Source organism: Barbatula barbatula, assembly GCF_947034865.1.
Source record: "Barbatula barbatula genome assembly, chromosome: 10".
In the NCBI taxonomy this organism is placed as follows: Eukaryota; Metazoa; Chordata; class Actinopteri; order Cypriniformes; family Nemacheilidae; genus Barbatula; species Barbatula barbatula.
Window position 1 is genome coordinate 1215768 of NC_136773.1, and position 24750 is coordinate 1240517.

General features: G+C 40.4%; 1 protein-coding gene across 2 annotated transcripts; it reads right to left on the minus strand.

Annotated features, from left to right (window-relative positions):
* Positions 1-447: 447 nt before the first annotated feature.
* On the minus strand, positions 448-24611 carry LOC306899993 (heterogeneous nuclear ribonucleoprotein C-like). Of its 2 annotated transcripts, XM_079466626.1 has the most exons (7): positions 24449-24611; positions 22298-22376; positions 8166-8216; positions 3624-3787; positions 2878-2991; positions 2400-2559; positions 448-2249 (listed from the first exon to the last, which is right to left on the minus strand). In XM_079466626.1, exons 1-7 carry the CDS (start codon positions 24483-24485, stop codon positions 2246-2248), a joined length of 609 nt encoding a protein of 202 aa, XP_079322752.1. In that variant the 5' UTR covers positions 24486-24611; the 3' UTR covers positions 448-2245. The 2 variants fall into 2 exon arrangements, with proteins under 2 accessions (XP_079322752.1, XP_079322753.1); XM_079466627.1 differs by lacking the exon at positions 8166-8216 and having other exon boundaries at positions 457-2249; positions 24449-24602.
* Between the last annotated feature and the right edge of the window lie 139 nt (positions 24612-24750).

Genomic DNA, 24750 nt, shown 5'->3' on the forward strand with positions numbered 1-24750 from the left:
GCATGTAGTGACATTTTCAGCGTAACTGAGGCTTTGCTGTTTGTGTGATAGAGATGTTAAGTGGGCCAAGATGTACTTAATGTGTCAGCAGGTAGGGGACTCACTTCAAGATAATTACACAAAATTGTAAAGGGCTCTTATTATAGTACAAAGCAAAAGAGCTGTTTCTTCACTCAGCTTCTGTCTATCTTTTGTGTGTGGGCTGAGGCTAAACAGCAGTGCTGTAAGTGGTGGTCTGTCACTGAGTAAAAAAGCTCAAGTCATTGTGATTTTCTGTTCCATGAGCAGATCTGTCACGCAACAAATCTCTAATATGCTAGAGTAATGACAGCAAGAATGGCGTGTTGCCCTTCTGTTTGTTTTTCTTAGAAACAAGGCAATGACTTTCAGCATAGTGCTCATAACATTTCGTCAACATACAATTTGAAAAAAGACTCAAAACGACTTGCAGGTTTTGGAACTTGTAAAATGTACTTGTACGAACATAAATAAGGTATTGTGACTTTATTAGAAATGACAATTTATAACACGGTTTATTTAAAGAACAATACAACTCTTGTTGATGAATGTAATGTGCATGAATAAAATAAAGGAAACCTTTTACAACTCGTGTGTCATTTAAAAATACACTGAAAAACATGTATTACCTCAGAGTTCTAACACGTTTTTTTTTACAATTAAGTTAATTTAAAATAAATATATTTGATTAATTTAGGTAAAATCAATAAACTGTAGTATGTTTAATTTAGTTTGTCAAAGACAAAATATATTGTAGTCTAAATGTTCTTATAAATGAAAAATAGCCAACCGCGGCATAAGCATTAGTAATGTAATACCATATACTCATCTGGACAAAGATAACCTCTTAAAACCACCAATGTAACAGAAACTCTTTAACAACATACTAAACATATTAAGTCTCCTATTGTTCTCATCATAAACCGCAAAATAACACATTTGAGGCCAAATTTACTTACAGCTTGCGCCAAAGCAAACGCTTTTTTTGGCTTAAAAAAACGACTGTCGGTATTAACTAAAGAATCACAGAGAAAATGAGCGCTGATAGGGCGTGGCCACGACTGACCTTATTACATATGCATTTGCAGGAGTTTCCTCTTCAGACGCAAAGTTTGAAGAGTATTTAAATGAATCACACAAGGCAATTTACTAAGGTTTGCGCTCTGCATTGGACTAGAATTTGCGGCTCTATTTAACACCCAAAAAAGCTCTAGCGTCATCCGAATCCGCTGTTAAAAATAAATGCGCAGATGGGGATCAACAGAGCATTTCAGTTTGCATTCCTTAATTAGTAGATCAATGGAAAAACCTTATTTTGCTTTAGAGCAAACAACTTCCAAAAAACCGAATTGCCCGAAACAAATGAGAGTCATTTTGTTACATTTGTCCAACGTTCATTTTTTCTGTGTATTAAGGGTAAAATTAGCTAACATTCGAAGTTATTTATTTCAACACGGTAAAAATCATACAGTTAATTGTTACGTTAATAACATTTTTGATTAATTTTTTGACATAATCTTTTCATTGTGTTTAGTGATAAGATAACTTACCTTAGCGTTACATGAAATTCCTCAAGACAGAATGGTTTTAAATCAGACCAATATAGCAATGCACTTTATATATTCAGTGTATGAATAAAAATCATGCGCAACTTTAAAAATGTAAGAAAAAGGCCTGGTAAAAATATCTCTCTCAGTTTACCTGCTATTGGCAGATGTGTCAAAAAAATTGACCATCTATCCACGTTGAAAACTATTTCTGAGGGTAATGCTTTCTTTGTTATATTGGACACATGTTTTTGTGCAATGAAAGAGGAGTTTGTTCAGTTTTGGCAAAGAACATGAAGTTGCGTACCAGAACTTTCAACTTTCACCATTAGTTAATGGTGCCAGGATCATTAAAGCACTCTTCCCTTTTTCACTTTAAGATGTAGTATGCAAATCAGAATGTGTATCCGGGTCTGAAGCCCTCTTGAAAAGGTGGCTTGGGGTACAGTTTGCACAAACTCCAGTCCAACTGATATGAACACAAAAATGCAAACCACTATTAATATCAGATAAGCAGTGAGAAAACTGCATCTAGCTTCTCATTTCTGTTTGGTGGGCAGTCTCCATCCTTAAGAACCTTTACTGTCCTTTAGCAGCAGAAAAACTCAAGCTTGCCGCTTTGTGTTGCTCTGTGTTGATGCTTTGAAACAAAAACAGCAGTTTTGGTCTCTTAGAAGTTGTTACCTAACAGGCCAAAAGAAAACAGAATACAATATGAACAGAGACCAGCGGGGTAAGGTATGTGTTATTAAACTAGCAGCATTGTCCACATGAATATAAAAGCAATTTCTCTGGCCCATTCTTACGGTCGCATAGTTAATGTAGGTGTCTTACAGTGTGTGGACAGTGTCTTCATCGCTGGCTTCCCCCAACTCAGGACTGTCTCTCTGGATCCTGCAGTGTGGGCTGAGACTTCCGGGAGACACTTCTGGACTGCTGGCTGAGGGATGTGACAGTGACCCTCCCAAACTGTCATTCTGTGATAATGGTGAAGCTGAAACAAAAAATGGTCAGGGGTGTCAAACTCAATTCCTGGAGGACCACTGTCCTGCAGAGCACAGCTCCAACCAGCTGCAACACACCTCCCCTGATAGCTTTGAGCAATTCCAAAGAGCTGAGCTCAGGTTTGTTTCGTTAGTGTTGGATCTGAACTCTGCGGGACACTGGCTCTCCAGGAGGGGCGTCTTTGCTCCCTGCACTAGATTCATAAAAATACAATTCAGTTTGTTTCTGTCCACTAGGGGGCAACATAGCCATACCACACCACCTTGGTGAAAGCTGAGGTTTTCTGTCTGCTCTACTGTTCTCTGACCTGTGGACTCTTGTCTTTGTCTGTCCATCCTGTCCAGACTGTCTAACAGACCATCAATCTGCATCTTTATAACAGTTAGCTCTTGCTTTATTGTCTGAAGTTCCTCCATCTTCACTATACAGGGAGAAAGAGAGAGAGAGAGGTAAACATTGCAACCTACACTAACACAGACATTTTTTTCTGCAATTAGCAACTCTATGGTTTAACCATGGTTTTTGAAGCAAAATCTACTGAAGCCTAAGAGAGAAACCTTGGAAGAATGCCATTTTACTCCAGGATGACTACTAATGGATGCATTGAAAAGTGATTCCTGAAAACACATTGGCTGTATTACCCTGAAGTGGACGTGAAAGGAAACATCAGACTATTTTTAAACCAGCCATAGTTGGATACCTCTGGATTTACAACAAAACCAGAGTAAAGTAGAAATTCAGTCGTCTGTGAGGAAACATCTCATGCTGGTATTTAGGAAATGGCAGCTAGAAATAAACCTCTATAAAGATGTTCTTATAGGTTCTGCTTTGTTAATTTAGAGTAATGATTGTGATATAGCTGAATGGCAGACGGTCGAGGCGGTCTCATGAAAAGCCATCTGGAATCCTGTAAGCATCTTTAATCGTGTTATACAGTAAATGCTTCCACACGCATCACAAAGGACAGCGTATATCCTCAGATTGATGCCGAATACAGACCTACAGATACTGGGCTAAGACAGGAGATTTGAATGTGTGTTCAAGGTCTCGTACGTTTGGCCCTGCTGGACGAGTGAGGTCTGGAGCTCCGGGACGAGAGATGCTCACGACTGCATCTGCGGCTGGATAAGGAGGATGAGGTAGAGCAGAGCTGCTTGCCATTACTGCCATATGGCAGTGGAGACACAGTGGAGGGGACACGCTGGTGGTCGTATACCCTGAAGAACATGAAAAAATCCAGCTTTAAGATTTCTCCCATTATCAAAACATCCAGGTGTTGCGAACGTTTTTTTAGTCATATTTCATCTAAAACGTTTTTATCTGTATGTGTGTTCATGACCTTTTGACCATTAGCTTGACCATGACCATTTCCTGGAATTTGGAAGCTGACGTTAAATTATTTCTGGTGTATTGTAGGATGTACACTCAATGCATAAATATACATAGGCAATTATACAGTGTCATAACTCATACTTTTTCAAAGTATGGTTTAAAGAGTCAAACAAACACCTTAGGCTTCTAACCCACAAATGGACATTGAAAATACAACTTGTTGGAAGCGGTTCTTCAAAGTGTTGCAAGTTTAATGACCAATGGGACGCGATGGAACCCAATAGAGAATAAGGTTTTAGATAACACGTCTTTGCCAAAATACCAGGAAAACTATTTTTTTAAGATCAAATCAATATCAATATAACATATACAAGATAGAGGATATTCTCAGTGAATTGACATTACATTTGAGATTGAACAGTTCAAACATTCTACAAACAAAACTTTCAAACATTCTACAAACAAACCTATGTACATGATACATGATAGGGAGAAAAACATTTTATCTGATGCTGATAAAAGGTTAAAAAAATCCAGTCCACAATCACTTTTTATATTGAAAATAAGTCATTTTATGTGTGTTTTTTTTCATTTTTTGAAAAATATAATTGGCAATAAAAGAGAAAAAATCCAGGTTGATTAACAGATTTATGTTAATCAAAGCACAGCACTTGGTGTTGCCAAGTATTTATCGCTGCCTTTTCGCTTTTTTCTTTAATTTAAGCCGCTTGGGTAAGATCGTTTCATTTTCGCGTTTATATTTGTCTTGAATCGTCTCTGTTTGTGTACATTCCCAGTCCTCCTGTCACTCTGTGTTTATCTTTCGCGCCGCGCATCGCACACGGTTACGGACTAGTCCATTTCATTGTGAAAGAAGGGGGTGTATGTGTGTAGTGACAGATAAACATGAAGGGGACCTTTTAAAGTTTCAACGTATTTCTTAAGAATATTAATACAATTTAACATGCTTTTGAAATGTTCATGATGATAAGGGTTTTGTTTATTTTTTACTTTTTAGGTTGGTTGGGGCCCCCCCGCTGGTAGGGGGCCCCAAGCAGCTGCCTACCTATGCCTTTATGTTAAGACCACCTCTGCCTTTGCATGTGGTATTGGAGCTCCAGCTCTAAATCAAAAACACCTGAACAAGCTAAACAGTGTCTTCAGGATTACTACAGCTACATGCAGCTGAGGTTTTCTCGGGATTCAGATCCCTGGGCTAGAGAGGTTTGAGCTTTTTATTGTTTAAAAACAGGCTGTACACAGACTGTGTCTCATTGGCACTTGGAAATAGCAGCCATGTAGTTTTGTGATTTTTTTGCGTAGGCATAAATTGCAGATGCTGCCACTCAAACCTTGCTGGGTATTTAGCTGGTTTGTTTCTCTTCACTTCAATGATATCTAAATATATAAAAATGCTTTCTTAATGCACACAAACATCCAAAAACATGGTGCTTTTGGATGTCTCGCATCTGAGCCATCTTTAAGGAAATTTTCAATTTTCTAAAATTATTTCACTGACTTAACTTAAGTTCCACTACACTTACAAAAAAATATTTCACACCAAAAGTTAAAACGTATGTATTTTAATTAACTGTTTATTTAAGAATGATTTAAGATTAAACATCATATTAGCTGATTTGAATAAATTAAATACATGGATGTAAATTTTATTTAAATATTAAAAATGTTGTTTGTATGAATGGTGTTGGCAGGAATTATCTACTAGAGCACAAATGGATAAAATCGCAATTAGAGGTCTTTAAAATGGCGTGGAAAGAGAGTGCAAATTGTTATAAAAAGGCACTAAAAGCAGCAAAGGCTGAGCACCTTCGTAACCTCATAGAAACCAACAAAAACAATCCAAGGTTTCTATTTAGCACAGTCACTAAATTAACAAATAAACAGACACCACCTGACCTGGCTATTCCGCCGCACCTCGGTAGCAATGAATTCATGATATATTTACAGAGAAAATCGAAAACATTCGTGACAAAATTGTACAAACTCAACCTCCAAATCTGTCCTATGAATTAGCACCAACCATCGCTCCAAAACAAAGGCTCCAGTGTTTTTCACCTATAAAACAGGAAGATTTAATTCAACTTATCGCAACTTCTAAACCTACAACTTGCTTATTAGACCCCATACCAACTAAATTATTAAAAGAGCTACTACCTGTGTTCTTTGCTCTTTTATGGAGTTCCATCATAATTTCACTATCGTCGCGGATATCTACACCACACTCTAATTAAAGGGGAACATCTAACCACCCCTCATCATAACAACATGTTTAGATTTGTTTTTGTCACCCTTGTCTGTGTTTAGTATATAATGTGTATGTGATGAAAGCTTGTAACTCCACTGAATGGTCAAACTGTCAGTTAAACTCATCACTCTACCCCAAATAAGGCACAGGACAAATTTTGGTGAAATGTTTCAACCGCTCAGAACTGTCAGATAATGAATGTTTTTTTCATTATTGATCGTACAGAGGTCACAATTATAGTACAAAAACAATAATTATGCTATGTCTGGCAACACTGAGTTCACAATTACGCAAGAATCACAATTACAATTATTTAGAAAAACATTTCGCCAAATTGCTTGCTTTTTCTAGATCTCATATATAAAATTTGTGTTTAAAATCTTTTCACAAAACAGGTGACTTTATAGTATAAATGTTGGGTTTTGTGGGGCCCTCGGGGAGTTTGTGGGGCCCCTCTAGCGACGGCCCTCCGGCTGAGCATATTACTCATACTATAGTCACCAAAATATAAAAATCGAAGATAAAATGATGGGGGGGAGCAGCATTTGGTGTGTGTGGGTTAGTGAGATTTTTTTAGTCTATCTGTCTACAACAATTTAATAATCTCTTCATGGAGTGACAAACTCGTTTTTCATGTTGTCAGCCTCTTAACCTAACTCTAGCTTTCTATCTCACTTCACTCTGTACACCTTTTCACATATTTTCTTTTATCCAAAGCGACTTACAAGTAGTTTTTTTACAGTGGCACATTACTGCAGAGCAATCAGGGGTAAGGTGTCTTGCACCTATGTAGATTAAAAACATTTGGGTTTGACTGGGATTTCCTTTCAAAAATCATGTAGCTCCCCAGGTGTTTTATACCCTGCACCAACATTGCTGTGATCAGGCGTCACGGTTTCTTTGGCAACCTCTCACGCTTAGATTCAAGCTACCCAGATCGCGAGGAGTTCAGAGGAGGGTCATGCTTTTATTTTAAGCTATGGCGCTCTGCAGCGTATGATACAGATCTCTTTGCCTCGCTAAATAATCAGACCATGCAGCAGAGTATCATGTGAGCAAAAGCAGATGGAAACAGTTTGCGTTGGATGTGCTTTGTTTCGCTCCACATAGTCATGTGTTTCAAGTGCAAGTGTCTTGACCACGTACGAACCGAACTACAACGCTATAAGTAAGACGACAGTTATGTTTGCTTTCATGAGGTGCTGGACATCCCGATCGGTTTATGACATCAAAGACCATGAGAGCAGAGCTTCATTTGCTTTCTAATCATTCTTGCTGTACTCTGATGTCATACAGTGATCAGTCCGCAGCATCTGTCGAACACGCCTAATGCAAAGTAAGAAGACACATATACAGTATTTGTGAGTATCAGTAGCACTTTTTTAATTGTTATATGTTAGATAAAAAGAAGTTTCATTTAATGGAGGACTAAATTAAACCTATTAGTTGTTTATAAGTAATGGAAGTGATTTTCTGGAGCCTCAAATGTTTTTTTATATGATTAAATAATCGTTTTTGCAAAGTCTCTTTTGCAAAAATGAATGAACCTAAACTGGAAGAATGGCTCTTTGGTGAAAAAAGGATCCCAACCCCTGTAGTACTATATGAATAAATGTAATGACAAAGAAAAAGATGGGCCCCCCATCTGGGCATGGTCTTGTAATGGTTCTTTGAAATTGTATTGTGTGTATTGTATTATGTGAAAATGTGTATTGTGAAAAGTGTGATACATAAAATACGATTAATCATGAAAAAATATATATTGTGTTTTATATGTAAATCTGTGGATTTATTGTGTTAGCACTGTTCACTCATATTAACCATATATGATATGAAATTGTATCATTCAGTGTGTTACTGTTAGTTTATCATCCATTAATATCATTTTAATACAGATTTTTGATAAAGCTAAATGTGAAATGGTTTGTTTTTCATAAGGGTTTTTAGTTAAGTAGATGTGACAGAAATGGGCAGACAGCAAGCTGCAGTTACAGTACCTCTCATAGAGATTGTCGTCGTAGCAGTCATATTCAAGTTCAAATTCTGATCTAATGAGAGAGAGAGAAACACAGAGAGCAAATAAGACAGCACTCTTCAAATATTCAATGTTAAATCTGATATACATACAAGTGCCAATAGCACAGCAGCTGATCCATTGAACATATGTGATGCATTTAAAACATGTTTAGACGGCTTGGGCGGAGCATCTTTTAACTCCTCCCCTTCAACTGTCGGACTGCTCTCAATTCCATTTCAAAATGCAACGGGTGTTTTAATACATCCAATCAAATCGAAGAGAAAGACGAAAGCCCTTCTGGTTCACGAGGACTTTAAGATAACACATAGTTCAACATTTAAGACATTATCATCAATCACCGTATACATAATGAGAAAAACACTTACAAGATGCTTGTGGTTCGGTTGTGTAAGATTTCCTACACGCACTGTTGGGCAGTTTATAAGCAGCCCCTGTCAGCCGACATGACTAAGCTTCCTAGCCAGGGATCCTTTTAACTAAAAACAACTAGCTCTTCTTTATCTTAAAATATACCATTGTTTTTTTACAGGATCCACACCAGTAGGCCTAATATTTTTGTGGCCTGGTGGTCAGAGCGTTGGTCTTGTGATCAGAAGGTTTGAATCTCAGTGCCAGCAGGTCATGACTGAAGTGCCCTTGAGCAAGACACCTTACCCCTGATTGCTCTGCAGTAATGTGACACTGTAAAAAACTACTTGTAAGTCGCTTTGGATAAAAGTGTATGTAATTGTTTTGTGCCATCTAGTGGTGAGGTTGTGAATTGCAACCAACCGGTCACTCCTCTCTCTGTTTCGAATCACATTTTCGCTTCCTTTTACCAAATGAGATAACGTAATTTAAAAAAGTAGGGAAGTTTCTCAGTTCAGGGCTACTGTAGAAACAACATGGTGAATTCCATGTATGGGGACCCGCAGTGTATGTACATAAAAATAGCTCAATCTGAGGTAAGAAAAACATAACGCTTCATTATGTGAGGTCTTTAGACACCTCTAAACAAATCTGTCAATAGATCCGGCAAAAAAGTTAGACACTAGTCCTTTAAAGGGCTCATTGGATGAACATTTTCCTCAGGTTGGCATGCTATTGATAGAACGTACATGTAGAACAGTGTTTCCCAATGCTGGTCCTCGGGGCACACCTCCCAGAATGTTGTAGATTCAACCTGATTCAAATCATCAGCTTGTTGTTTTGTTAATGAGGGAGACAATTCAAACATTTTGGTGTGCCCCGAGGACTAGGGTTGGGGAACACTGGTGTAGTGCATGACGTGGGTGTAAACATGACGATTAATGGGAGGTAATATTATAATAAGAACCCCTTCCTATGTCATAAGGGGAGCGAAATAGATTTTTCACATGCTTGCAGTAAATCTACTTTTTGCTGGAGAAATAATAAGGACGTCATGCAGTCCAAACATACAGCATGGAGGCTGCACACAAACTGTAGTTATTGATAAAAGTATAGTGAGTCAAAAAAGTCTTTGTGTAGATTTAAAAAATAAGAAGAAAATGATTTCTGTGTTATAGTTGTGTATCTTTTTCTAAAAAAGACCATTTGCATTCTTGAGATGCAGTCCTGAGCTCAGCATGCTCAGACCTGAAAGGTCTAATTCAAATCAAAATCAAATCGCTTTATTGTCACTCAACCATATACACAAGTGCAACAGTAGGTGAAAAACTTGGGTGCAGTTCCGACCAACATGGCAGTATGACAGATAAGTGACAAAGAATTACAATACTCCTGTACACGTTTACACAAAAACATTACTGTACGAACTATAATTGCGTTTTTCCATCTTAAAAATATATCTAAACTATGTCATATGCTGTCACCATCAGATGCAGAGAAGCTAATGCATGCCTTTATGACATCAAGACTAGATTACTGTAATGCACTATTAGGTGGTTGTCCTGCAGGCCTATTACAAAAACTCCAACTAGTACAAAATGAAGCAGGTCAAGATTTTACTCATACAAAAAAAGTATAAGCATATTAGCTCGGTTCTGTCAACCTACATTTAACATTTAGCAGAAGCTTTTATCCAAGGCGACTTACATTGTATTATCCTATACATAGGTATATGCAATCCCCTGGGATCAAACCCACAACCTTGCATTGTTAACGCAATGCTCTTACCACTGAGCTACAGAAAGCTTGCACAGGTTACCTAGCACCTATAAAGCCCTGCATGGTTTAGCTCCTCACTACATAAGTGAACTTCTCTCTTATTATAGTCTATCACGTCCCGCACCTTCATCGGAGTTAACAGCAGCTGATTTTGCATCGTTCTTCGTAAAGAAAACTACCGCCATCAGCAGCCAGTTCTCTACGCCACCACCTGTCGAACCCGCCCACATCCCTGACACGTGTGTGCTCCCCGCCTTTTCTCCTCTGTCTGAAGCTGATGTTTCCAAGGTCATTGGTTCCAACCACCCTACCACCTGCCCACTGGATCCCATCGCCACCCATCTCCTCCAGGCCATCTCTCCAACGGTTGTGCCTGCTCTGACCCACATCATCAACTCTTCGCTCACCACTGGGACATTTCCCACAGCGTTCAAAGAGGCCCGCATCACAGCGCTACTGAAGAAACCCACCCTCGACCCTACACTGCTAGAAAGCTACAGGCCTGTTTCCCTTCTTCCCTTCATTGCCAAAGCCCTGGAGCGAGTTGTGTTCAACCAGCTCTCCTCCTCTATCATGCGAAACAACCTCCTGGACAGCAATCAGTCTGGTTTCAAGAGCGGTCATTCCACAGAGACTGCACTGCTCTCAGTCATGGAAGCCCTGAGACTGGCAAAAGCATCATCCATGTCATCTGTGCTCATCCTACTGGATCTGTCTGCTGCTTTTGACACTGTGAATCATCACATCCTCCTGGCTTCTCTCAGTGCTATGGGTGTCTCTGGAATGGCTTTGCAATGGTTCGAGTCCTACCTCTCGGGTAGGTCATTCAGAGTATCCTGGAGAGATGAGGTCTAAGCGTCCCAACAGCTCAACACGGGGGTGCCACAGAGCTCAGTGTTTGGACCGCTACTCTTCTCCATTTATATGACATCCCTCGGCTCGGTCATTCAAAAGCATGGCTTCTCCTGTCACTGCTATGCCGACGACACACAACTCTACTTGTCATTTCAACCGGACGATCCGACAGTCTCTGCTCGCATCGCGGCATGCCTGAGTGACATCTCGCTTTGGATGAAGGGTCATCACCTGCAGTTGAACCTTGCAAAAACGGAACTGCTGGTGATCCCAGCCCACCCAAAGATTCACCACAACCTTGCCATTCAACTAGGCTCATCAACTATTACACCATCCAGCACAGCCAGAAACCTGGGGGTGGTAATCGATGATCGGCTTAACCTCACAAGTCATGTTGCCAGCACCACCCGGTCCTGTAGATTCATCCTCTACAACATTAGGAAAATTAGAGCTTTCCTATCAGAGCACTCTATCCAAGTCCAGGCTCTTGTCTTGTCCAAACTGGATTATTGCAATGTGTTTCTGGCTGGACTTCCTGCTTGCACAATTAAACCTCTCCAGATGATGCAGAATGCGGTGGCGGTCTTCAATGAACCGAAGAGAGCACATGTAACTCCGCTCTTCATCAGGTTACACTGGCTCCCTGTTGCCGCCCGCATAAAGTTCAAAGCTATGCTCCTGGCCTACAAGACCACCACCAGGTCTGCACCATCGTATTTCCGCTCGCTAATGCAGACCTATGTTCCTGCCAGATTACTGCGGTCTGCAAAGGAACAACGACTAGTGGTACCATCCCAAAAAGGAAAAAAGTCACTCTCCCGTACCTTCTCTGGATCTGTTCCACATTGTTGGAATGATATACCTGCTGCTTCAAGATCAGCAGACTCGGTTGCCATCTTTAAAAAAACGCCTGAAAATGCATCTCTTCTGTCAACACGTCTCTGATTGATTTATCCTAATTCTTTTCCCTTTCCTTCTTATTAAAAAAATAAAAAAATTACTAACCTCACTATTCTTAGCTTTTTATACTGTGCTAGGCTTTAATGGACTAGTTTGATGCACTTATGTATTTTATTGCCTATGTTGTTACAATTGCTTCCAATGTTTCCTCGTCTGTAAGTCGCTTTGGATAAAAGCGTCTGCTAAATGACTAAATGTAAATGTAATACCTAGAATTTCAAAATCAAGTGCAGGCGGCAGATCCTTGTCCTATCTAGCGCCTAAACTTTGGAACAGTCTTCCCTGCACTGTCCGGGAGGCAGACACACTCTGTCAGTTTAAATCTAGACTAAAGACGCATCTTTTTAATCTTGCATACACTACACTATCATAATATATATATTCCAAAGATCTAGGCTGCACTATTTAGATCAACCGGAACCAGGGACACTTCCAATAACAACTGATGCATTTGTTGCATCAAAGAGTGCAGAACAGTACTCAACTCTCAGCCAGTCTTGTCTCATTGTTCCAGAGGTTGTCTCATCAAGGCTACCAGAGCGGGCAGGACGCAGTCCATGGTAACCAGAGAGGGCAGGACGCAGTGATGATTGACAAATGCTGTGATGATAGAGCTGGACAAAGGACGTGGCGACTCTTCAAATCAGTAGCGGTTTTAGGGACAGGCGAATATTTGACCTGTGTTTTGACAAGCATAACCTTATATGTTTGGCTTATATTCTTGTACAGCTGCTTTGTTACAATGAAAATAGAAAATAGTTACAATGAAAAAGAGCTTTCCTGTAGCTCAGTGGTAAGAGCATTGCGTTAATAACACAAGGTTGTGTGTTGGATCCCAGGGGATTGCAGATACCTATTTAAAATGTATAGGATAATGCTATGTAAGTCACTTTGGATAAAAGCGTCTGCTAAATGTAAAATTGTAAAAAGCGCTATATAAATAAAGCTGACTTGACTTGACTTGTAATTCTCCTAATATTGTAGAGGATGAATCTACAGGACCAGGTGGCGCTGGCAACGTGATGTGTGAAGTTCAGCTGATCATCAATTACATCTCCCAGGTTTCTTGGTTAGTTGAATGGAAAGGTTGTGCTGAGTCTTCAGGTTGGCCGTTATCACAAGCAGTTCAGTTTTTGAAAGGTTCAGCTGCAGGTGATGGTCCTTCATCCAGAGTGAAATTTCGTACAGGCACGTAATGGCTGAAATGACAGGTGGGGCTGTATAGCAGTGATAGGAAAAGCCATGTTTCCAAATGTCAGAACCTAGGGACTTTGAGTATATGGAGAAGAGCAGCGGTCCAAGAACTGAGCCCTGGGGTACCCCTGTACTCAGATGCTGGGACTCAGAAACCTTGCCTCTCAAGGATACTCTGAATGACCTATCCGAGAGGTAAGACTCAAACCCCTGTGGCGCCTTTCCAGAGACAAAAATAATCTTGAGGGTCAACTGGAGGATGTGGTGGTTGACTGTGTCGACAGCGGCAGATAGATCAAGGAGGATGAGTGCAGATGATTTAGAGGCCGCCCTTGCCAGTCTCAGGGCTTCGATGACTGATAGCAGTGCAGTCTCAGTGGAATGACCGCTCAAAAAAACAGACTGGTTGCTGTCCAATAGGTTTTTCTGTGTGAGAAATGAGGAGAGCTGGTAAGCTAAATGAGGAGAGCTGGTGAGGGGGGGCAGGCAGTTAAAGAAGAGCAGAGAAGGAGTTTTAGCAGAGGTGAAATCATAGGAGAAAGAAGAGAGGAGAGACTGATCAGCAGGATCATTTGATTTACACCACTTCCTCTAAGCAGATCTGAGCTTGGTGCGATGCTCTCAGAGAATATTGGATAACCAGGGGGCAGACGGGCTGGTCTAGATGTAGGAGGGCATAAGCTGCTCAAGCAGGATGTTAGAGTGGAGTATAGAGTGTCGGTTCTGTTGTATTTTCGTATTCAGTCGGGAGAGCTGTTTAGGGGAGGGAGCATGGTGGAGACTTCTGAGGAAAAGTGGGAGGGAGAAAGTGTGCGTAGGTTGCGTCGTAATGCGAGCAGTGGGGAAGGGTGTGTTGCGTCTGGTGAGATCCAGAGTGTTGAGGAAATTATCAAATGTATCTCCCTCTAACACGGCTCCAAATGTCAAAATCCTCTACAAATAAGTAGATTGCTATTCATTAGTGTAATTTAATATTTTGGCTTTCATCACTACTGATCTTGGAGCTACTTCCATAAACGTACAACACATTTGAGCAAGGAAAAAAAAGTTTAAAGTTTATGCGATGTTTATGCGATGCTTTGTATGTAACCTCTGTTCCCTGATGTGACGTCATGCAGCAAAGACTACAGCCATGTAAGTCAGCAGAACCGCCCGCTACCCTGGGGCCCTGTCCCCGGCGAGCCAGCCATTCTGCCTGTCAAAGAACCTCCCCCCATGGGGACTATAATGCAGATCTTCCCTCTAGTTTATCTGTTGCGGTGTCTGGGGCCTGGTCACAGCTCCCCAGCCTGTCGCGGTGGCTAGGCGCCTGCCCAAGATTCAGGATACTTTTCGGTGCAAGGTGAGAAGGCTCCCATGCCTCGGCAGAGGTTGCCACCGTTCGGGCGAAGGGAGCGATTTGGCTTTCCCTCTGGACGAGATGTCTTCTGATTTTGCAGCTCCTACTTCATCGTCCCCAAGAAAGGTGTGGGGCTGCGCCATCCTGGACCTGAGCACTCTGAGTAAGTCCCTTCACAGGCTTCCACTCAGACTTTTGATGCAGAAGCACATCTCAACATCCGTCCGACATCAGGATTGGTTCTAGCTTTCGACCTGAAGGAAGCGTACTTTCATGTCTCGATTGTCTGCGGCATAGACCCTTTCTTCGGTTTGCCTCTGAGGGTCGAGCATACCAGTACAAGGTCCTGCCCTTCGGTCTGGCCATGTCTGCCCGGGCCTTTACCAAGGTCGCGGAGATTGCCCTCACTCCCCTCAGGGAGCAGGGTGTGAGTACTCACTATCTCGGCAACTAGCTCATCTTGGCGCACTCCAGAGATCTGTTGTTTATGCACAAGGACCTTGTGCTTCAGCAGCTCGACTGACTGGGCCTACGGGTCAACTGGGGCAAGAGCAAGCTCTCCTCCACGTAGAGCACCTCTTATCTCAGCATGGAACTAGACTCTGTTACATGAGCACGCCTTACCAGAGCACGCCATGTCAAAGCGACAAGACTGACCCTCGTCAACCAGCAGTCAGTGGTCCGACTGAAACTTTTCAGAGGCTCATGGGGCCTATGGTGTCCTCGACGGCAGTCATGCAGTTCCAGGTGCGTCGTGGGTATGACAAACGCCTCCCTGCTCGGCTGCGGTGCTGTGTGCAATGAGCATGCATTGTTAGGGCCTTGGACAGGCCCCCACCTGCAGTAGCATACCAATTGCCAAGAGTTGCTCGCCGCCATCGCTACACATCACTCACTTATGGCGGGTATATCCGAACAGCACGACCTGATCATCCGGTTCGTGAGGAGGGTGAATCCTCCCTGACCATGCTCCGTACCCTCTTGGGACCTTAACCTGGTCCAGGTGGGCCTGGTAAGGTCCCATTCGAGCACATAGGGGAAGCCGCTCTACCTCATCCCATGATGAAGACGGTTCTCCTTGTGGCGCTCACTTCCATCAAGAGAGTAGGGGATCTGTACGCACTCTCTGTGTCCAAAGAGTGCCTAGAGTTCAGGCCGGGCGACTCCCACGTGGTTCTGGAACCCCGGCAATTCCTCTCAGGTACCTCAGCCCAAAAGGTGAATTAACTTCCCATTTCCCAAGTTCATTGGCCTTTTAAAAGTGCAATCGGAGATGATAGGTTCTCAAGTCAAACCCCATTCTGTCAGTCTTGACACAAAATCTCGTTTCCTCCATCAGGGAACTGAGGTTACATCCGTAACCAAGACTTTTCCTACTAAGAACTTCGATGGGGCCGTCACCTTCAAGTAAAATGAATTTAAGCAAAGTAATTTGTAGTTGAAATTTGCACAGATGTTTTTCCCTTTTAAAACGCGCTATAGTTCCTGTTTTATTTAAACGTGAAGGTTGGCAGCCCTGTAAGCAATATTGCTTTAGTTGGACTCCAGACCCTGATCTGACTGCTTTAATTGTGTGTTTTTAAAGTATATGAATTATTATAATGAGGCAGGAAAGTACATTGTGCAGAGAAACTTGTTGTTATGGGCCCCAGCTACAGGACCACACAAACAGCAGTCTAATGATAAAAACAATTCAGGTCTGTGATACCTCACCTTCATGCATGGATGAATGAATATAAACAAAATAACATCATAAGATTCCACCATCAGACAAGGACCAACCAAACTTCAAATTATTACCCCAACATTCCTACAGTTCATCCATACAGACACGAACTGAGTACAGATGATGGAATTCTGTGGAAAACCAAGATATCACCCCTTAAACATTTTTGTTGGATTATATATGAACTGTACATGGGATCACCCTGGGAAAGGGTTCACCACACTTCCTCTCTTCCTTTTTTTTAACCTTGTTACAGTCATCTCAAAGTTTAAATTGTGTTATTTTTTACTCACCCATATGACATTCCTATAGAGTATATGACTCTAGTTTCCACATAATATGGGTTAGTCAGTTGTAAGATACACAGCTATGGTTGTGTTTTGTGCCATCTGCCTCTTTCTTTGACAGACAAACATTCAGTATGATGCGAGTTTCCAATGGATCAAAGCACAAAGCATTAATGGAAGATTCTAATAATGCCAGCCTGGGGACCGCAGTACAAGGTCCGTCGGCGTCCAATGACAGAAATAGACACTATTTAAACCTGAACTAACCTCCATTAAACTAAATGGGTGAGGGGCCAGTTGCATAAACATTGTTGCTAAGTTAAGACTTTTCTTAACAACAAATCTCATTGACTAGCAGTTAGGAATAATAGGTCTTACTTTCCAGAGTTCTATTAGACCAATCTACCTTTTTATGTCACTGACAACTGGCCCCAGCTTGGTTTTAAATCATATCCTACGGCACAAATGCCTGGAGATATACAGTAGTTACATAACGCAGTGCAGTATAAATCACGATCAGTCTGAACATATGCCAGTTATATACAGTAAATATTTTCAAATATACAGCAAGCATAACATAAGTCAAGTCAAGTCAGCTTTATTTATATAGCGCTTTTTACAATTTTCATTGTTACAAAGCAGCTGTACAAGAAAACATTGACTATAGGTAAAGCATAAAAGGTTATGGAAGTCAAAACACAGGTCAAATATCAGACACACAACAAATTCCTATATGCAGAGTTAATTAAATAAGACTATCAAATTCTAGCAGCCCCCCCGGCCAGGCAAACAGTATAAAACAGTATGCAAACGGTGGCGAGGAACACAAAACTCCATTGGAGGAGAAAAAAAACCTCAGAGGGAGACCAGGCCTAACCAGGGGATTCCAGTTCCCCTCTGGCAAAAACTGCTGCCTCTGCACAAGCTCGACAGTGCTGTACAACAAGGCAAAATAAAAAACAAAGTTAGATTTAAAATTATCATTAATAATCTAATAGCGACTGAAGTTTTGTAGAGTCGCCACGACTATTGTGCTATATAAGCATAGCACAAATTATTACCTGGTGTATTAGCCAATTCATATATTAGAGTTTCAGAGAACCTTGCTATGAAATCACATAGACCCATGTTTTATATAACAGATATATGTTTACAGATATTGGTGAGGAAGCAGAGGGAAGGGCAGACATTGGGGTTCTTTGTCTAGTATGGTCAGTGGTAGGTTGGGATGTGTTTCAGTGTGTGAGGATATGTTCATCTGGCTTGTTTGGTGCCTGCGGGTCTCTGAGCCCATTTTCTTGGCTCGTCCATGAAAAGTTTGCCTGTCAGATTTCTTCAGTAAAACAATATGTTTGATAAGGTCTACTGCAAGTTTTCCTTACCTCTGGCACAGAGATCAATTTGAGATTGATTCAGAGTGCCGGACCGCAGAAAGCGCTAAGATCAATTTGAGATGGATTGTTTCTGCTTGGGGCAAATGGCATACTTTTCTGCTCCCTTGCCTTTGTATTCCCAAAACTCTCTCAACGTCTCTCTGGATTGGTTTAGGAATGACTTGGATCCCTGTCAATGAACTCTATTGAGAGATAGATTAAATATATGTTTATTTTTATACTCAATAACAAAAGTGGGCTTACGGATGGCTGAATTCCTCCTTGTGCTGTACATTGTCTTAGGTGGGTTGGGTAAGAAAGGGCATTTTGAGCATTTTATGCCTAGATCCACAACAGCCTGTCTTGTGATTCTAAACACAGAATGCCTTACGGTCTTTAAAGCAGACAGTTATTCCAATCGTTCTGTCATCCCGAATTTCTATAACCGATTTGGGCTTTGACATGAAACCAAAAGCAGTTGTTTTCAAATCCAAAGATATTTCTGTCAATGCCAGCTGACATGTGTGACTGTCTGGTTATAGTTTGTCAGTCTCATAGGCCTAATCTCTGACTCAACAATAGCTTAGCTATGGAAACTCTGACAGAATACCTAAACACACAAGGCCATACAGAGTGATGAACAGATTGTTACAAATGTTCTAAGGCTTGTTAGCAACTCCACACTTCGTGCCACATATTAGTCATTTGGCGTTGAGAAAATCTTGACAAAGCCTGAGCTGTTTTTGGCTAAAAAAAAGACAGATCTTTGGTTTCAATTTGATTAAAATTTTAATAGTTTATTTCAATATCCTTAACTATTCAAATGTATTGATTCCCAAACCTACCAATGTTTGACTGCCAAGACTGTAAGATTGGACAATAAGAATGGATAAACATAAATACATAATTTACATCAATAGAGAATGTACTTGAAAAAAAGCAGTACTTTTGCAGACGATACAAGGAGTTTCTAAAGAAGTGTTTGATTGATATTAATCGGAATGCACAATAAAAACTCTTAAAGCGGTCGTGCAACAGTGCTTCATGCATTTTGACTTATTTACAATGTTAAACATGTCAACTTTTCAAAAAACTAGTTGGATGTATGACGTAGTATTTCTGTACTGTTCACAACTCCTTCCTGGTGGAACATTCTTCCCAATGCGGTCCGGTCAACCACATCTCTCACAATTTTCAAAAAGCTACTTAAAACACAACTTTTCTGTGAATACTGGACAGACAAATGAGAAAATAAACTAACCCTCTTTCTCTCAACAGGTGTTGTTCTGGCTTTTGTTGAAACTAGTATCTTTGTATATTAGCACCTATTGTACTATTGTTCTTTGTACGACATATCGCTTATTGCTCCCTGAACTCTTTGTAAATTACTTTGAATTAAAGCATCTCCTAAATGACTAAATGTACTCGATACTGTCATGATCGCAGTGGTTGAGACAAGGACAGAGGACCCAGGTGCAGACAGCGGACAAGGGGTTAACACAATACTTTAATAATAAATACAAAACAAAAGCCAAAAGTGGGTAACATAATAAAACAAGGGAAAATAATAACATGACAAGACTAACTAAATTTAAACACAAGTCACTCTCAGTTGTGTGCAGGAGAGAGCGAGAAGGGAAAGCGAACTACGTTCGCAAAGTTCAGCTGTGTTTGTTTGTTCACTGCATTTGGATGATGAATATTATATAAACGGTGGATATAATGCTGAATTTGGACGTCATTCCCAGCCCTAAACGATGCTGGACATGTACCGGACGCGGTGAGTGTGTTTTGTTGGCAATGTGTGCACAAGAGCTTTAGTTCCACCCCCTCCTCCTCCCCCACCACATGTGTCGCATGTTTTCGAAAATAATCGTAGAGCTGTACCTGTCTTTTATAAATGTGATCAAACTGAAGACTTTACGGATATTTGAAGGGAACGATACTATTCTGTAAGTATAATTAACATGAGATATGCAGAAACTGTCTGAGTTATGGCCGCTTCACTATTTTTATATATATATAATTAATTCAATATTTTTTCATCTTCTTTAACTTAATTCCTTTATTTTAAGAAAACAATGCCATACAATTCAAATTTTAAGGTATCTTTACTGGGAAAAAAGATCAAAATGAAAAGTAACAAATATTGTCTACACGAAGTGTCCAAATTGCAGCACAGGTGAGTACGGGCCGATCACACAAAATGCATATTTCATGTTTGAAAACGTGAGGCACATCACACTGCCTTTTTGGTTGACCTGTTGAAAAGAGCAGTGACCAGCATTTTATTTTTCATGTTGGCAGGCAACCACAGAATCAGCTGTCCTGTCAGTCAAGGATTATAGCGCGAGCAGAGGGCGCTTGCTCTGACCTTCCTCGGTTAACCTGCATCAGCCAACACAAGTTTCTCCTTCATCACTGCAGTCTCCGGACATTTCAAGGAACTGTAAAGTTCCGTCACCATAAGGGAAGGCCTGCCTCTCCATTCATGCGATTGGACAATGAAAATTGCACATGACATCAAGTGGTTTTCTGCTCTGTTCTTTTTTCAATTTCACACATTCAGAGCACTCAGGCAAAACTGCAAGGTGGTAAAAACATGAGGCACCTGGCACACATAAACAGCGTGCAAAACGCTTTCTGCCAACAGAAAACAATAAAAAAACACATTTCACAGCCAAAAACACATCCTGTGTGATCCGGGCCTAATGCTGTTGTTTTGTTGAAATATGTAAGGCATTCTCTGTTATTTTCAATACTGCTATTCATAGGACTAATGTGTGTTCTATATAAAGATTCAATAAAACCAACAATCTGCAAAAACATTTAGCTGAAGATGATTGTAGAAATGATCCATTAAATACAATTTATTTAACCTAGTTTGGGAGGAGCATGGAAATCGTATCCAACCAGCGTGGAAAAGTCTCTTTATAAAGCTGCCCCTCACCTCATGAGGTCCTTCTCCATCGCACCGCCTCACTCTCTGCTGGTATCTCTCAGTTAAGGGGGGAGTACTCAGGGTTCGGGCACACATTCCTGATCAAAGCATCTGTTGCCTCTTTCCGGCTCATATTTTATTGCAAGATGACACATTCCTCTCGTCTCCCACAATTCAGTACTGTGTGCATGAGTAGAGCCATTGGGCTTATATAGGCTCTGAATCAATCTGTTCTTCTTTAGGTACTTGTGAAATGTGTTTACTCAAACTCACCTGCCATTATACTTTCTACTGCATTTATTATTTCCCTATGATTTTTTTCTACTGCAGAACACACACAAAAGATTTTTGCCTTATGATTTAATGATATTCCCTGAAAAGTAATTCTGTGTGTATATGTAACGCAAAGCCCTAAAAACATTTACAATAATTCCATGAGCACCTTGGGTTTGACATACCTAACATTCTGAAAGGAAAATCCATAGTTTTCCTCATTTCAGGGTTAATATACTCAGAGTTTTAACTAAACCTTCTTTCTGAAATGGGCCACTGATCTTAATAGAAAACAACATCAAACGGAGACAAGCCAAAAGTAACATAAAAAATCCAAAAGGTTTATATTCCACTTGAACAAAACATCTCGAATATCCGCAAGTTTCCATTTTTGAACACCTAAAGGGCAGAGCTATATGATCTAGGACCAAACAACAAGCATAAAAGCGCTTCAAAATAAATGAGCAAGGCAATCCTGCAAAAGAGTGCTCTGTAAAGCAGCCTTCCGAGCATAAACAAAACACAGCGCATCTGTCAACGGTAGTTTCGTTTAAATTGATGGGCGAAGCGAGTCTTTATCTGCAGATAATGGGTTCTCATTCACAGCGGCGAGACGTTAGAACGTCGCTATGGTTACTAGTGTGTCAGTCATCACAAATGCTGGATAGACTACCTGTTCCGTACCCACGTGGAACGATCGTTTAGTGAATTCACTCCCGCATTTGTCACTTCTGAAACTTTGGAGTGTGTACGTGGGAGCATTTTTCTGGAGTTCATTCGGTAGTAGAATGCTGTTGTCACTCCCGAAAATGAGAGAACTGGGTGTGTACATAACAGGATTAAGCACTAAAAGGTGAAGTGACAACCGAATTAAGATGCAGTGTGTACGTGGCCTTAGATGTGATAGCGATGTTATAATGTTGGGATTTGTGTGCTTACAAGCATGAGTGAAAGTGTACATGTACCTATGAGACTTTACAAACACTGTGCTGGGAATAAGAATCTGTATAACTCACCCATACCAAGCACCGCCCGGCCTTTTGACTCCCCGCAGCTTTGATCGTGTGGACTTCTGATCATCTGCCATGCTCATATCTGCAAGAAATGACCACAAACACATGAGTAAGAAAACCATTGTGGTTTTGAAAATTGTTTCTAAACTAAGCTGCTGCGCTTTTACCAACAGAGACGAGAGTCTTTAGAAGACTAACACGAATATTTAGTGATAATGCATTTTAAAGACAAGGCCCGTCTCATTCAACACAGCATGCGCGGTGTCCCTGTGCACATTGCCGGCTTGTCAAAACTCATTGAAGACAACATGAAATGAGAGACATGTGATTTCCGGGCGGTGTTCCATAAAACTGGAAGATTGATTCTTTTAGGCCTTTTTTTGCATTGTTGCTGAGAGGTTGGTTAGAATAGTACAGCATTAAGAAGGAGAGACAGCTATTATGCGTAATTTAGTTTTTTTATGCTCATGCTAGTTTATGTGTACAATGGTATTCTGGAGCCTATCAAAGTACTCTCTATTTGTGTGCAAACATGGGCTTTTCTTTTTTCTATATATACACATCGAATATACATCACGCGGTAGTGTACTGTATGTGATGGCTTTTTACCCCCATTTTTACAATAATTGTTAAATTAAATTACATCTACAACACTTACATCTTACAAATTGTTTTTAGGGAAAAAGAGTAGAGAAAAAAGGTTTATGCTTACGCAGAGCATAAGAAATGGAAAGAATGATGCAAAAGAGACCAAACTCTCAAAGCTAATAAACTTATTTTTACGTCATCTAATTCGTTTAGTTTGTAAGAGTTTTTGTTTAGGTCCACATAGGGCCAGTAAAATTCAACTGTAGCAGAAGACTACAATCTATTATTTTTACAATTCAAATAATAGTTAGATTGAATATCCGAATAGTGTGTACCTCTATCGAAATATTTAATATACTTTCAATTTTAGAGAGTGTGACATTGAAGAAATGCAACGTGTGTAATTCACTGCTCTGCACACACTACACACATGCTCAATAACACATTCTGTGAATCACGTAATGATAAGAGCAGGCATTACATTGAATAAAAGCTTATCTCAAAGTCTAGTAAAGCCTTTTTGTATTTTCATTTATTTGTTTTTGTAATAAAACTGCTCTCGCCTCAGTGAGTCTCAAACGACCCTGAATTCACACTATGGGCCTTGGGCCTAATCGTTAAAGTATTGGGCTTGTAATCCAAAGGTGTCCAGTTTAATTCCCAGTGCCATCCGGAAACAACACGGCATCTCTCCTCCAGTTGTCTCGGGTGTGCAGGGGACATATTTCGAGTATGAGCTACAATAATTGACATCACTTGCATCCCTTCACAAGTTTATATTAAACCTGCTGGGATGCATATTTCAGATGCATTAAATCGACACATCTTGTCATTAAAATAACATAACAGGTATAACAGGTAATTAATAGAGAGAAGTGGAGAGTAATCGAATCATTTTTAGATGATGACCAAATGAGCTTCATGAAATTCTCTGTTTTTCAATTGGTTTCTCTTTCCTCCGTCAATCTCTTTTCATCATTCTCAGGTCCAAAACTACCATTCTTCAATCTAACAAATTTAGTCAATTTACACAAACACGGATGAAAAAACACACTTGTGATGTAGGCTACATTACTTTACAAGATTTAAATAGGTGGCGATTCAAATCGTTAACAAAAAAATGCAAATAACAACCTTTTCAATTGCAGTGAAACCACGTTTTCTAATACTGCGTATTCTATGACTTAATATCAATTAATATTTTGGTTACACTTTACCTTAAGGTTCCCTTAAACCTACCCAATAACTAAACCTAAAAACTACCTTATAATTATATCAGTTCATTGAGGCCAAAGTTAGTAAAAGGTGAGAATTGGTCCCTATTCCAAAGTGTGATAAAAATTTTTGGTAATTCTGTTATTACTGTAATAATCTTTTTACTTAGATTACAACATCTATATATAAATATGTAAAGTTGCATTGATAAATACATTTGAATTGATGAACGATCATGATGGATGGATGGATGGATGGATGGATGGATGGATGGATGGATGGATGGATGGATGGATGGATGGATGGATGGATGGATGGATGGATGGATAGATAGATAGATAGATTACTCACATTGCAGGTTGTGACATTCACTGTTAAACAGGGTCATGGGAAAGATGGCAGCAGCTTGCGGATGCTTTTGTTTCACACCTCAGGTTGCTCGATCCGTTGCTCGCGCGCACGACTGGTTCACTGTGTCTCACTCTTCTGCAAGCTCTGATGTTCTGTTACTACTGAAGCACTGACAGCCCAGCTGACGTTTTATTAGCGGACTGTACCAACTGCAGCGGGGAGGTATGGAGCACTACAGACTGCTGTGCAGTTGCACCAGTCAATACACTGATTTAGAGATTCACAAAATATAGGAAATATCA